General features: G+C 34.1%; 2 protein-coding genes across 2 annotated transcripts; one reads left to right on the plus strand and one right to left on the minus strand.

Annotated features, from left to right (window-relative positions):
* The first annotated feature begins 5,060 nt into the window (after nucleotides 1-5,060).
* On the plus strand, nucleotides 5,061-5,705 carry LOC136068955 (uncharacterized). Its single transcript, XM_065776899.1, has 2 exons — nucleotides 5,061-5,391; nucleotides 5,587-5,705. The coding sequence occupies exons 1-2, from the start codon at nucleotides 5,061-5,063 to the stop codon at nucleotides 5,703-5,705; spliced, it is 450 nt and encodes a 149-aa protein (XP_065632971.1).
* A 9,874-nt stretch (nucleotides 5,706-15,579) lies between these two features.
* Nucleotides 15,580-16,110, minus strand: LOC136068956 (uncharacterized). The gene has a single exon (XM_065776900.1). The coding sequence runs from the start codon at nucleotides 16,108-16,110 to the stop codon at nucleotides 15,580-15,582; it is 531 nt and encodes a 176-aa protein (XP_065632972.1).
* Nucleotides 16,111-16,706: the final 596 nt, after the last annotated feature.

Consider the following 16,706-nt stretch of genomic DNA (forward strand, 5'->3'; position numbering starts at 1 on the left):
TATTCCTAAAGACTAGAACTAATTTTCTGTTAGCTCCTAGAAACAAAATTTGCTGGTAACCATGGTTCTTTGCTCTGATCCCAGCTTCTACCACAGCATCCAGCATTGCTCAACAAGTTGTCTTGGCTGCACTACTAGTTACAATATAGAAAGGACTATCTCCCTACATATTGATAGCTTCATAGGCAGAAGACCATCTCTTTGGCTTCTTGCTTCTAGCTCCTGCTATTTTAATGATCAACTACCACTGCCCTAATGGTGGATGTTGGTTTGCATTGGTCCTTCTTGGCTAGCTGATGTGTCTTGGATGTTTAAAGAAAGCTTCCTTGTACCTGCAAGCCATAGATTGAGCTGTTAAAATTACATTCATAGGATTAGATGTTAGTCCTTCATAAATGACCCTGTTTCTGTGAGACTAAATAGTCCATAGGGTTGTGAATATGGCTTGTAAGTAAGCCATTGATGTTGTTTCTCTGGTTTTGAACTTGATGAGTAAGTAAGCTAGCCATTGCTGGACACTTGTGTTGCTAAAATCAATGGAATGGATGGCCAAGGTTGAGCCATGCCAGCAAACTCTAAAGAATGGACAGAGCAAAAAAAGGTGTGTTGAAGATTCTTCTTCAGAGTTGCAAAGGGGGCACATTTTCTAATTTGTTATACCTCTATTACTTAAATTCAGAAGGGTAGGAAGTCTGTCCTGAGTGAGTTTCCAAATGAAAGTGTTAATTTTCAAAGGAACTTTAACTCCCCAAATCAGATTCCACACTCCTTCCTGTTGATAAGCAATCCTAGGAGGAGAGGAGTCAGTCATCAGCATCTCATAAGCATTTTTAACTTTATAGTCACCATCACTTGAAAACTTCCATAGGAGTTTGTCTTGCACAGAACCTGTTTTAGATAAGGGAATCTGCAAAATTTCAGTGCTCAAGGGGAAAGGATATACTACTCGAACCAGATCAGCTCTCCATGATGTGGAGTTCCGGTCAATCAAATGTCCTACTGTGCTAGTGGGTAGACTAGGGTGATATAAATTCAAGTGGGGGCTAGAAAACCAGTTTTGATGATTAAAAGGAACAGTAAAACCATTTCCTAATCTCCATTTCCCTTCTCTCAACTTGGGGTTATCCTATTTAATGACGTTCTTCCAAAAGCAAGAGTGATGAGGTTTGGGAGTACAATCTTGTAATGCACAATTAGGAAAATACTTAGCCTTGTAGGTTCTGGCTAGAAGAGAATTAGGATTTTGATTAATCCTCCAACATTGCTTTGCAAGCATGGCTTGGTTCATGAGGTTGAATTTCTTGAGACCAAGCCCTCCCTTCCTCTTAGATTGACAAATTCTCTCCCAATTAATCCAATGAAGCTTTTTCTCTCCTTGCTCATGTCCCCACTAAAAGGCTCGAACTATGGCATCCATCTTGTTGCATACCTGCTCAGGAACTCTAAAACATGAGAAAGTAAATAAGGGTAAGGATTGTAGGACAGAAGATATGAGAGTTGTTCTTCCTACTTGTGATAGCAAATTTGCTTTTCATCCTTGTAGTTTGGAGTTAAGTTTTTCAATCAAAAATTGAAAATAAGCAAATCTATTACCCCTCAACTTGAAATTGATTCCAAGGTACTTGTTAGGATTTTGTATCAAATTAACTTTTAAGGTTCGAGCTAGTGCTTCCTGTTCTTCTATAGGCATATTTGGAAAGCAATATAAGTTAGATTTGGACAAGTTGATGCATTTGTTGGAAATACACATGTAGGGAGCGGAAAAATAACAGATCTACTTCATTCAGAATTGATAACATGCATAATGTAAGTTTCAGAATATAGAACAAGAGAGCGTACCTTGGTGTAGTGAATTTCAAAACCAAAGATCAGAAGTTCTCAGTGTTGGGATTAGTGCCATTAAATCCTATTGTATGATATTATGTATGATATTATATATGACATTATGTATGACATGATGTATGACTTAATATTGTAATTAATAAAGTTGTTTTATTATTACCTAAAATAATGGTAACATAAATATTCAGACATTATCATTTAGTCTATGAGATGCATAGTATGTGATTTATGTGATTTAGTCACAGAAGATATAAGTCACAAATTCTTTGTAAATTCAGAATTTTAGTTCGTAGTCAATGATGAAATTGAACATTTCATCTGCGAAGATTATAACATATCAACTAAGATGATTTGTCTTGATCATAGAAGTGGAGAATTCTAGTTGATATGTTTTAAGAGTTAAGACCTATTGAACTGGATTGCTGCGAGATTTATTATTCTTCTAATGACTGTCAATTGAATAATAAATCTCACGACTTATATTTGCATGAACTCTTAATCCTGAGAGAATAATGGACTTGATCATGAAGTGTAGGTTGTTTTGATATATCAGGAATGAGATCTAAAGTAACGGTTAAAACCTTAGTTTGTTGGGCAGCCACATTTAGTGTTGATGGAACATATATTCTCAAGATGGAATTCATAGTCATTAACGGAGATATAAAATATTCCCTTGAGATAAGTTTAATAGGTTTAGTTATTCAGAGAGTTAGGCCTAACCACTTTGGTAAGAAATTACTAAAGTATATATTTATGAAATTGGATTTCATTAATATATAATGAATAACTTAAAAAGATTAAACTGGGTACTCAAGGATTAAGATGTAGTAATCTTCAAAGTGGCAGTCTATATTCATGACTTTGAATTACTCCGAATATTTTATAAAGGGGTTGCATGTATAATAAAGTTTTGGGATATAATTTATTAATAAGGCTTAGAGTGCAATTATATTTATATAGTGGTATTAAATATATTTAATGGTAATTTAGGACTTGTCAAGAGTTGACAGAAAAGTCCAAGACTCATTGGAGCTAGTGTCTTATTGGTCCCTTTTGGTCCCACTCCAAACCACATACTAAAGCCTAATTGGAAAGGCCCAATAAGCCAGCCCAATCAGATAATCAGTTAGTTATAAAAGGTAGAAACATACAGAATTTTTTCATTAGAGAAAAAAGTGAGACACCATTGTAAAGTGGTGTGTATGTACGAGTGAAGCCACTCAATTATTCTCCCTTGGAAACTGGTTGAGAGACCACACTTCTTAGGCGTAAAGTGGAATTGGAGTGAAGATTAAAAGTGTTTCCAAGTACTTATAATCTTTTATTTTGAATTTCACCGCACCAAGGTATGCTATCTTGTTTTTAAATTCTGAAATTTATATAGTGCAAGTTATCAATCATAAATGAAATAGATCTTTGTTTGTTGCTTCTGCTGTGTGTTTTGGATGAGATACAAAACCAGATTTAACCAACAATTGGTATCAGAGCCAGGTTTTCATATCATGATTGTATAGCATGTGATTGGATTTTAGAATAAAAGAAAAACGGTTTCTTGATGTTCAACATTGTTTCAAGTATAGTTATTGAAAGTTATTGAGATAACCGTTCATGATGATGACAATCGTATTGCATTGTTTTGTTTGAAGTGGCCACACAATTAAGATACGGATCCATTCAAAGAAAGTAGTTATTGTCCAAGAGAAATTCTTCTTAAAGAATTTTGTTGCCAAGGATAACCGTTCATGATGATAACCATTGTATTGCATTGGTTTGTTCGAAATGGACATCTTGGCTTAATATTTACTTATTGGATGGTGTCGTGTCTTAGTAATTGCCAAGGATATAGTTATTGAATGTAATTCAAATAACTGTCATGTGCATGAACCAATTGATTTCACTGGTTGGACTTTCTTGCACCGCTTGGATATAAATATATATAAGGCTTGCATGGTCTGATTATTATAAGCATGTAATATGTGCCTTGGATGTATTGAATGCTTTATATACAACTTACATTGAATCCGTATATTATTTGATATATATATATATATATATGGGTTTATATGCAAATATTTTATAAAGGATTCATCATATTGTTGCTTGCCTTGGTTTATATATTTATATATATTAATGCTAGGATTAAAGTATTCATTTAATAAAATTTATTCCTAATAAGATTAGGATTATGTTTTCAAGGGTTTCTAGTATTATTATGGTTCTTAAACATAAAAACCTTTAATTTAAAACATCTAATGGGAGAGAGATACAAGGGTTGGATCTCACGGCCTCCATTATCGGTTCATAGTAGTGTGGGTAAGCACCTCATCTTGGCATACATGCCTTGCGATCCCAAAGAGGGGTGTTTACTTCAAGTACTACAAGATTGAACTAACCTGTTGAAAGTAGTGTGGACAAGCACCTCGTGTTGGCATATATGCCTCGTGATCCCAAAGAAGGGTGTTTTTGTTCCATGGTACTACAAGTCTAAACATTATAAGGGAGATGAAATGTGGCTACACATGATTCTAGATAATGGTGTACACTAGACTACGTGTAATGTTAACCTCCCAAATGAGCTATGTCATTATTACTTAGAGACTAAAGCTAATACGGCATATTATTAGTGTATGATAAGAGTTATCATGATAGCACTAATAATGAGAATAGTTCTCAATCTATTAATGTGTTTATAATAAACTTGCTACCAAGGAATTATAGACATGGATTGGTTTGTCATTGCATATATTATTTTATGGTTTTATAAGGTTCCATATTATATGATTATATGCTAAATTGATAGTGTCTAGTTTACTTATTATATTCATGTTTGTTATTTTCATATTTAAAATCATGGCATCATTTAGCCCACTTGTTGCTATTCTTAATTAAAACAAACTGATTGGATCTAACTATGTTGACTGGAAAAGAAACTTGGACATTGTTCTTATTGTTGAAGAGCACAAATATGTGCTTACTCAACCATGTCCTAACTTTCCATCATTAGATGCTCCTCTTAAGGAAAAACATTGATATGATCGTTGGCAAAAATCTAATGAGATGGGTAAGTGCTATATCCCAGCATCTATTTCAAATGTTCTACAGCATCAATGCATGATGTAGAACTAGCTTCAGACATAATGCTAAGTCTGAAGGAGATGTTTGGTGAGCAAGGCTATTCTGCAAGGTAAGAAATTATGAGGCAGATTTATAATACCAAAATGGCTGAAGGTACTTCAATGAGGGAGAATTGTCTTAGGATGATCTCTAATCTGAATACATTGGAAGTTTTAGGTGCTGACATTGATGAAGAATCCCAAGTGGATATGATACTCCAGTCACTACCAGAATCATTCAAGGAATTCAGACTTAACTATAATATGAACAAAAAGATTTATACATTGTCTGAATTGATGAATGAGTTGATAGCGACGGAAGGCATCCTTGGTACTTCTAGTGTTGAAGCCAATGTTGGTGAAGCCTCTACTTCTCAACCTAAGTCGAAAGGCAAGGGTAGGAAGAAGAAGAAAAAGAACTTCACTAAGCAAGATGGTAAACAAGTTGCCTTAGGAGTTGCCAACAAAGGAAAGAAAACCAAAGGAAAGTGTTTCCATTGTAGTGAGAAAGGACATTAGAAGAGGAATTGTCCAATATTTAAGGCTACCAAGAATAAATGTATGAAAAGTACATTCCTTCTTGAAACATGTTTGGTACAGAATCCCACAGATTCCTAGTGTGTGGATTCAGGTTGTACTAATCATATCTGCAAATCCTTCCAGGGGTTTCAGGAGACCAGAAAGCTGAATGAAGAGGAAATGTTTCTTACCTTGGCTGATGGGAGCAGGATTCCAGTTATAGCTATTTGAGTGTTTAATTTATGTTTTGAATCTAGAGTTTTAATATTGGAAGACTGTTTGTATGTACCTAATGTTGTAGGAATTTAATTTCTACAACTTATTTAGGTAAACATGGATATTATGTTATCCTAAAAGACAATGTTATAATAAAGAAAGATAAAGTGTTTATCTTTTCTGGCAATATGGTGGATGGTCTTTATATTTTAACTCTTGATAAGCATGAATTATATAATTCTGAATTAGATCATAACTCTCATGTAAAATCATTAAAGAGAAAGTTTCCTTCTACTAATGAAGCATATCTTTGGCACTTGTGTTTGGGTCATATTAATCCAAATAAAATTTAAAGACTGATCAAAGAAGGACTTTTAGAGCCATTGGACTTTAATGAATTTTCAGTTTGTGAATCTTGTTTGGAAGGCAAAATGACCAAACGATCTTTTAATGCAAAAGGTAGAAGAGCCCAATAGTTGCTTGAATTAGTTCATACAGATGTATGTGGTTCTATGTCAACCCAAGCAAAAGGAGGTTATGAGTACTTCATCACTTTTACCGATGATTACTCAAGATATGGTTATGTGTACCTAATGAAATGGAAGTCCGAAACCTTTGAAAAGTTCAAAGAGTTTAGGGTTGAAGTTGAGAATTAATTAGGTAAACGCATAAAAGCCATTCGATCTGATCGTGGTGGCGAATACCTTCTTGGGGATTTCAAGGATTACTTAACTCAAAATAGGATTATATCCCAATTGACTACACCTGAAACTCCCCAACATAATGGTGTAGCAGAGAGGAGGAATATGACTCTTTTGGAAATGGCTAGGTCCATGATGAGTTACTCAACTTTACCAGTTTCTTGTTGGGGATATGCACTAAAAACTGCAATGCATATTTTGAATTTAGTTCCATCAAAATCTGTTCCCAACACACCTAAGGAATTGTGGAGTGGGTGTAAGCTTAGTATGAAATATCTCCACATTTGGGGATGTCCAGCACATGTGTTGAAAAGGAAGTCTGATAAGTTGGAATCTAAAACCGAAGTATACATGTTTTTAGGGTATTCAAAAGAAACAAAGGATTATTTATTCTATAATCATAAAAATAACAAAGTGTTTGTTAGCACACATGCCAAATTTTTGGAAGATGATTATATGAATAATTTTGATCCTAGAAATAAAGTTGTTTTGGCTGAAATGAATGAACCTTTAGTTGAACAACCAATAGATGAAACTAGGGATGATGTGGTTGTATTGGACACACCACAAGATACTACTCATGAGGTGTCTAGTATACAGGTGCCTCGTCGTAGTAGGAGAATTGTTCAGCCTTCTATAAGATTCATAGGTTTGGAAGAAACTTATGAAGCTATCTCAGAAGAGGCTGAGTCGGATCCCTACACTTATAAAGCGGCAATGAATGATATAGATGCACATCATTGGATCAAAGCTATGAAATCTGAATTAGATTCCATATATTCCAATCAAGTTTAGGATCTTGTAAAGACGCCTAATGGCATTAAACCTGTTGGTTGCAAATGGGTTTACAAGAGAAAGAGAGGGGTAAATGGAAAGGTTGAAACCTTTAAAGCAAGACTAGTGGCGAAAGGGTATACACAAAAAGAAGGTATTGACTATGATGAAACTTTTCGCTAGTAGCCATGCTTAAATCTATCAGAATTCTCTTATCCATTGCTGCTCATTATGATTATGAGATTTGGCAAATGGATGTGAAGACTACATTTCTTAATGGCAATCTTGAAGAAGAAATCTATATGATGCAACCGAAAGGTTTCATAGCAAAGAACCAAGAGCATATGGTATGCAAGTTAAAAAGGTCCATTTATGGACTTAAGCAAGCATCTAGGTCATGGAACATCAGATTTGATCAAGCAATTAAGTCATTTGGTTTTGAACAAAATCTTGATGAACCATGTGTGTACAAAAGACATCAAGATAAAGTAGTAATGTTCCTAGTGTTTTATGTTGATGACATTCTACTTATTAGAAATGATGTAGGGGTAATGTCATAGGTAAAAGTTTGGTTGTCAAGCCAATTTGATATGAAGGACTTGGGTGAGACTAACTTTATTTTAGGGATCAAGCTTTGGCGAGATCGCAAGAATAAAATGTTAGGCTTATCATAAGCTGGATATATAGATAAGGTTCTAGAACGGTTTAGCATGCAAAACTCCAGGATTACTTCCTTTCAGACATGGAGTTCCTTTGTCTGATGACCAAAGGCCTAAGACTTAAGAGGAAGAAGATATGATGAGACAAGTTCCTTATGCTTCTGCAGTAGGAAGTCTCATGTATGCCATGCTTTGTACTAGACCAGATATTTGTTATTCAGTTGGCTTGGTCAGCCAATATCAATCAAATCCAGGACCAAAACATTGGCAAGCTATAAAGCATATTCTTAAGTATCTACGGAGAATGAGAGATTATATGCTTGTTTATCGGTGTGAGGATTTGATATCCATTGGCTATACAGATTTAGATTTTCAGTCGGATCTAGATTTTAGAAAGTTAACATCAGGATGTGTATTCACCTTGGGCGGTGGAACCATAACATGGAGGAGTGTCAAATAATCTTGTATTGTGGACACCACTATAGAAGCAGAATATGTTGCTGCTTGTGAAGCAGCAAAAGAAGCTGTATGACTCAAGAAATTCCTTTCTGACCTTGGTGTAATGAGAATGGAACAAGTTTCCATCACATTGTTTTGCGACAATAGTGGTGCAGTTGCATAATCAAAAGATCCAAGAAATCACAAGAAAGGAAATCACAGTGAGAGAAAGTACCACATAATTAGAGATATTATTGCGCATGGAGATGTGATGGTGACAAAGATTGAAAGTGCAAATAATCTAGCAGATCCCTTTACCAAAGCCTTGCCTCAAAGGACCTTTAAGTTTCATTTGGAGGGAATGGGAGTTAGATTAGTGCACAATAATCTTTAGGGCAAGTGGGAGATATGTTGGGATTAGTGCCCTTAAATCCTATTGTATGATGCTATGTATGATATTATGTATGACATTATGTATGACATGATGTATGACTTAATATTGTAATTAATAAAGTTGTTTTATTATTACCTAAAATAATGGTAACATAAATATTCGGACATTATCATTTAGTCCATGAGATGCATAGTATGTGATTTATGTGATTTAGTTACAGAAGATATAAGTCACAAGTTCTTTGTAAACTCAGAATTTTAGTTCGTAGTCAGTGATTAAATTGGACATTTCATTTGCGAAGATTATAACATACCAACTAAGATGATTTGTCATGATCATGAAAGTGGAGAATTCTAGTTGATATGTTGATATGTTTTAAGACTTAAGACATATTGAACTGGACCGTTGTGAGATTTATTATTCTTCTAATGATTGTCAATTGAATAATAAATCTCACGACTTATATTTGTATGAACTCTTAATCCTAAAAGAATAATGGACCTGATCATAAAGTATAGGTTGCTTTGATATATTAGGAGTGAGATCTAAAGTAACGGTCAAAACCTCAGTATGTTGGGCAGCCACATTTAGTGTTGATGGAACATATATTCTCAACATGGAATTCATAGTCTCTTAACAGAGATATAAAATATTCCATTGAGATAAGTTTAATAGGTATAGTTATTTAGAGAGTTAGGCCTAACTACTTTGGTAAGAAATTACTAAAGTATATATTTATGAAATTGGATTTCATAAATATATAATGAATAACATAAAAGGATTAAACCCAGTACTCAAGGATTAAGATGTAGTAATCTTCAAAGTGGCAGTCTATATTCATGACTTTAAATTACTACGAATATTTTATGAAGGGGTTGCATGTATAATAAAGTCTTGGGATATAATTTATTAATAAGGCCTAGAGTGCAATTATATTTATATAATGGTATTAAATATAATTAATGGAAACTTTGGACTTGTCAATAGTTGACAGAAAAGCCCAGGGCCCATTGGAGCTAGTATCTTATTAGTCCCTTTTGGTCCCACTTCAAGCCACACACTAAAACCCAATTGGAAAGGCTCAATAAGCCAGCCAAATTAGATAATTAGTTAGTTATAAAAGGGAGAAACATACAGAATTTTTTCATTAGAGAAAAAAGTTAGACACCATTGTGAAGTGGTGTGTATGTGCGAGTGAAGCCACTCAATTATTCTCCTTTGGAAACTAATTTAGAGACTACACTTCTTGGGCGTAAAGTGGAATTGGAGTGAAGATTAAAAGTGTTCCCAAATACTTATAATCTTTTGTTTTGAATTTCACCGCACCAAGGTACGCTATCTTGTTCTTAAATTCTGAAATTTATATAGTGCAAGTTATCAATCATGAATGAAATATATTTTTGTTTGTTGCTTCCGCTGTGTGTTTTTTATGAGAAACAAAACCAGATTTAACCAACATTGGTATCAGAGCCAAGTTTTCATATCATGATTGTATAACATGCGATTGGATTTTAGAATAAAAGAAAAACGGTTTCTTGATGTTCAACATTGTTTCAAGTATAATTATTGAAAGTTATTAAGATAACCATTCATGATGATGACAATCGTATTGCATTGTTTTGTTCGAAGTGGCCACACAATTAAGATACGGATCCATTCAAAGAAAGTAGTTATTGTCCAAAAGAAATTCTTTTTAAAGAATTTCGTTGCCAAGGATAACTGTTCATGATGATAACCATTGTATTGCATTGGTTTGTTCAAAATGGACATCTTGGCTTAATATTTACTTATTGGATAGTGTCGTGTCTTAGTAATTGCCAAGTATATAGTTATTGAATGTAATTCAAATAACTGTCATGTGCATGAACCAATTGATTGCAGTGGTTGGACTTTCTTGCACTGCTTGGACATAAATATATATAAGGCTTGCACGGTCTGATTATTATAAGCATGTAATATGTGCCTTGGATGTATTGAATGCTTTATATACAACTTACATTGAATCCGTATATTATTTGATATATATATATATATATATGGGTTTATATGCAAATATTTTATAAAGGATTCATCATATTGTTGCTTGCCTTGGTTTATATTATATTAATGCTAGGATTAAAGTATTCATTTAATAAAATTTATTCCTAATAAGATTAGGATTATGTTTTCAAGGGTTTCTAGCATTATTTATGTTCTTGAACATAAAAACCTTTAATTTAAAACATATAGTGGGAGAGAGATACAAGGGTTAGATCTCACGGCCTCCATTATCGGTTCATAGTAGTGTGGGTAAGCACCTCGTCTTGGCGTACATGCCTTGCGATCCCAAAGGAGGGTGGTTACTTCAAGTACTACAAGATTGAACTAACCTGTTTAAAGTAGTGTGGACAAGCACCTCGTCTTGGCGTATATGCCTCGTGATCCCAAAGGAAGGTGTTTTTGTTCCATGGTACTACAAGTCTAAACATTATAAGGGAGATGAAATGTGGCTACACATGATTCTAGATAATGTTGTACACTAGACTAACTGTAATGTTAACCTCCCAAAGGAGCTATGTCATTATTACTTAGAGGCTAAAGCTAATATGACATATTATTAGTGTATGATAAGGGTTATCATGATAGCACTAATAATAAGAATAGTTCTCAATCAATTAATGTGTTTATAATAAACTTGCTACCAAGGAATTATTGAAATGGATTGGTTTGTACATGCAACCCCTTTATTATACATGCAACCCCTTCACAAAATATTCATAGTAATACAAAGTTATGAAAATAGACTATTACTTTGTAAATTACTACATCTTAATCCTTGAGTACTCGATTTAATCCTTTAAGTTATTCATCATACATTTATGAAAGATAATTTCATAAATATATACTTTCGTAACTATTTACTAAAGTAGTTAGGCCTAAAATTCTGAATAACAAACCCAATAAACTTATCTCAAGGGAATATTTTGTATCTCCATTAAGAGATTATGAATTCCATCTTAAGAATATATGTTCCATCAACATTAAATGTGGCTGCCCAACATACTGAGGTTTTGACCGTTACTTTAGATCTCACTCCTGATATATCAAAGCAACTTACACTTCATGATCAGATTCATTATTCTCTCAGGATTAAGAGTTCATGTAAATATAAGTCGTGAGATTTATTATTCAATTGACAGTCATTAGAAGAATAGTAAATCTCACAGTGGTCCAGTTCAATATGTCTTAACTCTTAAAACATATCAACATATCAACTAGAAGTCTCCACTTCCATGATCAAAACAAATCAACTTAGTTGATATGTTATAGTCTTTGTAGATGAAACGCTCAATTTCATCACCGACTACGAACTAAAATTCTGAGTTTATAAAGAACTTGTGACTTATATCTTCTGTAACTAAATCACATAAATCACATACTATGCATCTCATGAACTAAATGATAATGTTCGAATATTCATGTTACCATTATTTTAGATAATAATAAAACAACTTTATTAATTACAATATTAAGTCATATATCATGTCAAACATAATGTCATACATAATATCATACATAACATCATACAATAGGATTCTAAGGCACTAATCCCAACAATCTCCAAATGCGACTCGAAGGTCTTTTAAGACAATGCTTTGGTAAAGGGATCTGCTAGATTATTTGCACTTTTAATCTTTGAAACCATTACATCTCCACGAGCAAAGATGTCTCGAATGATGTGATATTTTCTCTCAATGTGCTTTCCTTTCTTATGATTCCTTGGATCTTTTGATTGTGCAACTGCACCACTATTGTCGCAAAACAATGTGATGAGAACTTGTTCTATTCTTATTACATCAAGGTTAGAAAGGAACTTCTTGAGCCATACAGCCTCTTTTGCTGCTTCACATGCAGCAACATATTCTGCTTCCATGGTAGAGTCCGTAATACAAGATTGCTTGACACTCCCCCAAGTTATGGCTCCACCTCCCAAGGTGAAAACACATCCTGATGTGGACTTTCTGAAATCTAGATCCAATTGAAAGTCTGAATATGTATAGCCAGTGGGAATTAAATCCTTACTACGGTAAACAAGCATATATTCTCTCGTTCTCCGTAGATACTTGAAAATATGCTTTTCAGCTTGCCAATGTTTTGGTCCTGAATTTGATTGATATCGGTTGACCATGCCAACTAAATAACAAATATCTGGCCTAGTACATAACATGGCATACATAAGACTTCCCACTGCAGAAGCATAAGGAACTTGTCTCATCATTTCTACTTCCTTTTAAGTCTTAGGCCTTTGGTCATCAGACAGAGGAACTCCATGTCTAAAAGGAAGTAATCCTTTCTTGGAGTTTTGCATGCTAAACCGTTCTAGAACCTTATCTATATATCTAGCTTGTGATAAGCCTAACATCTTATTCTTGCGATCTCGCCAAAATTTGATCCCTAAAATAAAGTTAGACTTACCCAATGAGTAGAATATCATCAACATAAAGCACTAGGATCATTACTAATTTATCTCGATGTCTCTTGTACACACATGGTTCATCAAGATTTTGTTCAAAACTAAATGACTTGATTACTTGATAAAATTCGATGTTCCATGACCTAGATGCTTGCTTAAGTCCATAAATGGAGCTTTTTAACTTGCATACCATATGCTCTTGATTCTTTGCTATGAAACCTTCTGGTTGCATCATATAGATTTCCTCTTCAAGATTACCATTAAGAAATGCAGTCTTGACATCCATTTGCTAAATCTCATAATCATAATGAGTAGTAATGGATAAGAGAATTCTGATAGATTTAAGCATTGCTACTGGTGAAAATGTTTCTTCATAATTAATACCTTCTTTTTTAATATACCCTTTCGCCACTAGCCTTGCTTTAAAAGTTTCAACATTTCCATCTATCCCTCTCTTCCTCTTGTAAACCCATTTGCAACCAATAGGTTTAATGCTGTTAGGCGCCTTTACAAGATCCCAAACTTGATTGGAATACATGGAATCTAATTCAGATTTCATAGCTTTAACCCAATGATGTGCTTCTGTATCATTCATTGCTTCTTTGTAAGTGTAAGGATCGATTTCGACCTCTTCTAAGATAGCTTCATAAGTTTCTCCCAAACCTATAAACCTTATAGGTGGCCTAACAATCCTCCCACTACGACGAGGCACCTGTGTACTAGACATCTCATGAGTAGTATCTTGTGGTGTATCTAATACAACCACTCATCCCTAGTTTCATCTATTGGTTGTTCAACTACAGGTTCATTCATTTCAGCTAAAACAACTTTATTTCTAGGATCAAAATTATTCATATAATCCTCTTCCAAAAATTTGGTATGTGTGCTAACAAACACTTTGTTATCTTTATGATTATAGAATAAATAACCCTTTGTTTCTTTTGAATATCCTAAAAACATGCACACTTCGGTTTTAGATTCTAACTTATTAGACTTCCTTTTCAACACATGTGCTAGACATCCCCAAATGTGGAGATATTTCATACTAGGCTTACACCTACTCCACAATTCTTTAGGTGTGTTGGGAATAGATTTTGATGGAACTAAATTCAAAATGTGCATTGCAGTTTTTAGTGCATATCCCCAAAAAGAAACTGGTAAAGTTGAGTAACTCATCATGGATCTAACAATTTCCAAAAGAGTCCTATTCCTTCTCTCTGTTACACCATTCTGTTGGGGAGTTCTAGGTGCAGTCAATTAGGATATGATCCCATTTTGAGTTAAGTAATCCTTGAAATCTCCAAGAAGGTATTCACCACCATGATCAGATCGAATGGCTTTTATGTGTTTACCTAATTGATTCTCAACTTCAGCCCTAACTTTTTAAAGGCTTCGGACTTCCGTCTCATTAGGTACACATAACCATATCTTGAGTAATCATCAGTAAAAGTGATGAAATACTCATAACCTCCTTTTGCTTGGGTTGACATAGGACCACAAACATCTGTATGAACTAATTCAAGCAACTCTTGGGCTCTTCTACCTTTTGCATTAAAAGGTCGTTTGGTCATTTTACCCTCCAAACAAGATTCACAAACTAGAAATTCATCAAAGTCCGATGGCTCTAGGAGTCCATCTTTGATCAGTCTTTGAATTCTGTTTAGATTAATATGACCCAAACGCAAGTGCCAAAGATATGCATTATTAGTAGAAGGAAACTTTCTTTTTAATGATTTTACATGAGAGTTATTATCTAATTCAGAATTATATAATTCATGCTTATCAAGAGTTAAAATATAAAGATCATCCACAATATTGCCAGAACAGATAAATACTTTACCATTCTTTATTACAACATTGTCTTTAAGGATAATACAATATCCATGTTTACTTAAATAAGTTGCAGAAATTAAATTCCTACGAACATTAGGTACATACAAACAGTCTTCTAATATTAAAACTCTAGACTCAAAACATAAATTATAAACACCAACAGCTACAATCGGAATCCTACTCCCATCAGCCAAAGTAAGAAACAATTCTCATTCATTAAGTTTTCTGGTCTCCTGGAACCCCTGCAATGAATTGTAGATATGATTAGTACAACCTGAATCCACATATCAGGAATCTGTGAGATTTTGTACCAAACATATTTCAAGGAGGAATGAATTATTCATACCCTTATTTTTGGCAGCCTTGAATTTTGGACAATTCCTCTTCTAATGTCATTTCTTACCACAATGGAAACATTTTCCTTTGAACTTCTTTCATTTGTCAGCAACCCCTAAGGCAATTTGTTTACCATCTTGCTTGGTGAAGTCCTTCTTTTTCTTCTTCTTACCTTTGCCCTTCGACTTAGTTTGAGAAGTAGAAGCTTCACCCACATTAGCTTCAACATTAGAAGTACCAAGAATGCCTTTCGCCGCTACCAATTCATTCATTAATTCAGACAGTGAGTAAATCTTTTTGTTCATGTTATAATTGAGTTTGAATTCCTTGAATGATTCAGTAGTAATTGGAATATCATATCCACTTGGGATTCTCCATCAATATCGGCACCTAAAACCTCCAATGTATTAAGATTGGAAATCATTGTAAGACAATGCTCCCTCACTGAACTACTTTCAGCCATTTTTGTATTATAAATTTGCCTCATGGTTTCTTGTCTTGCAGAACGGCCTTGCTCACCAAACATCTCCTTCAGACTTAGCATAATGTCCGAAGCTAGTTTTACATCCTGCATTTGATGCTGTAGAACATTTGAGATAGATGCTAGAATGTAGCACTTGACCATCTCATTAGATTTTTGCCAATGATCATATCGTTGTTTTTCCTCAAGAGGAGCATCTAATGAGGGAAAGCTAGGACATGGTTTAGTAAGCACATATTTGTGCTCTTTAGCAGTGAGAACTATGTCCAAATTTCTTTTCCAGTCAACATAATTGGATTCAGTCAGTTTGTTTTGATAAAGAATAGTAACAAGTGGGCTAAATGATGCCATGAACAAATCTGAAAATAATAAACATGAATATAATAAATAAACTGGACATTATCAATTTAGCATATAAACATATAATATGGAACCTTAATAAAACCATAAAATAATATATGCAACGACAACCCAATCCATATCTATAATTCCTTGGTAGCAATTTTATTATAAACACATTAATTGATTGAGAACTATTCTCATTATTAGTGTTATCATGATAACTCTTATCAAACACTAATAATATGCTGTATTAACTTTAGCTTCTAAGTAATAATGACATAACTCCTTTGGGAGGTTAACATTACACTTAGTCTAGTGTATACCATTATCTAGAATCATGTGTAGCCACATTTCATCTCCCTTTATGGTGTTTAAACTTGTAGTACCATGGAACAAAACACCTTCCTTTGGGATCGCGAGGCATATATGCCAAGACAAGGTGCTTGTCCACACTACTTTAAACGGGCAAGTTCAATCTTGTAGTACTATGAAGTAAACACCCTCCTTTGGGATCGCGAGGCATATACGCCAAGACGAGGTGCTTACCTCACACTACTATGAATTGATAATGGAGGCTGTGAGATCCAACCCTTGTATCTCTTTCC

This window comes from Quercus suber, unplaced genomic scaffold (assembly GCF_002906115.3).
Source record: "Quercus suber isolate HL8 unplaced genomic scaffold, Cork oak 2.0 scaffold_144, whole genome shotgun sequence".
Taxonomy (NCBI): Eukaryota; Viridiplantae; Streptophyta; class Magnoliopsida; order Fagales; family Fagaceae; genus Quercus; species Quercus suber.

Bases quoted from the DNA above. Each gene is read 5' to 3' on its own strand.
- LOC136068955 (XM_065776899.1), top strand. From the start codon at position 5,061: ATGGCTGAAGGTACTTCAATGAGGGAGAATTGTCTTAGGATGATCTCT. The intron at 5,392-5,586 runs GTAAACAAGTTG...GTGTGGATTCAG, and splicing joins GAACTTCACTAAGCAAGATG to GTTGTACTAATCATATCTGC.
- LOC136068956 (XM_065776900.1), bottom strand. From the start codon at position 16,110: ATGGCATCATTTAGCCCACTTGTTACTATTCTTTATCAAAACAAACTG.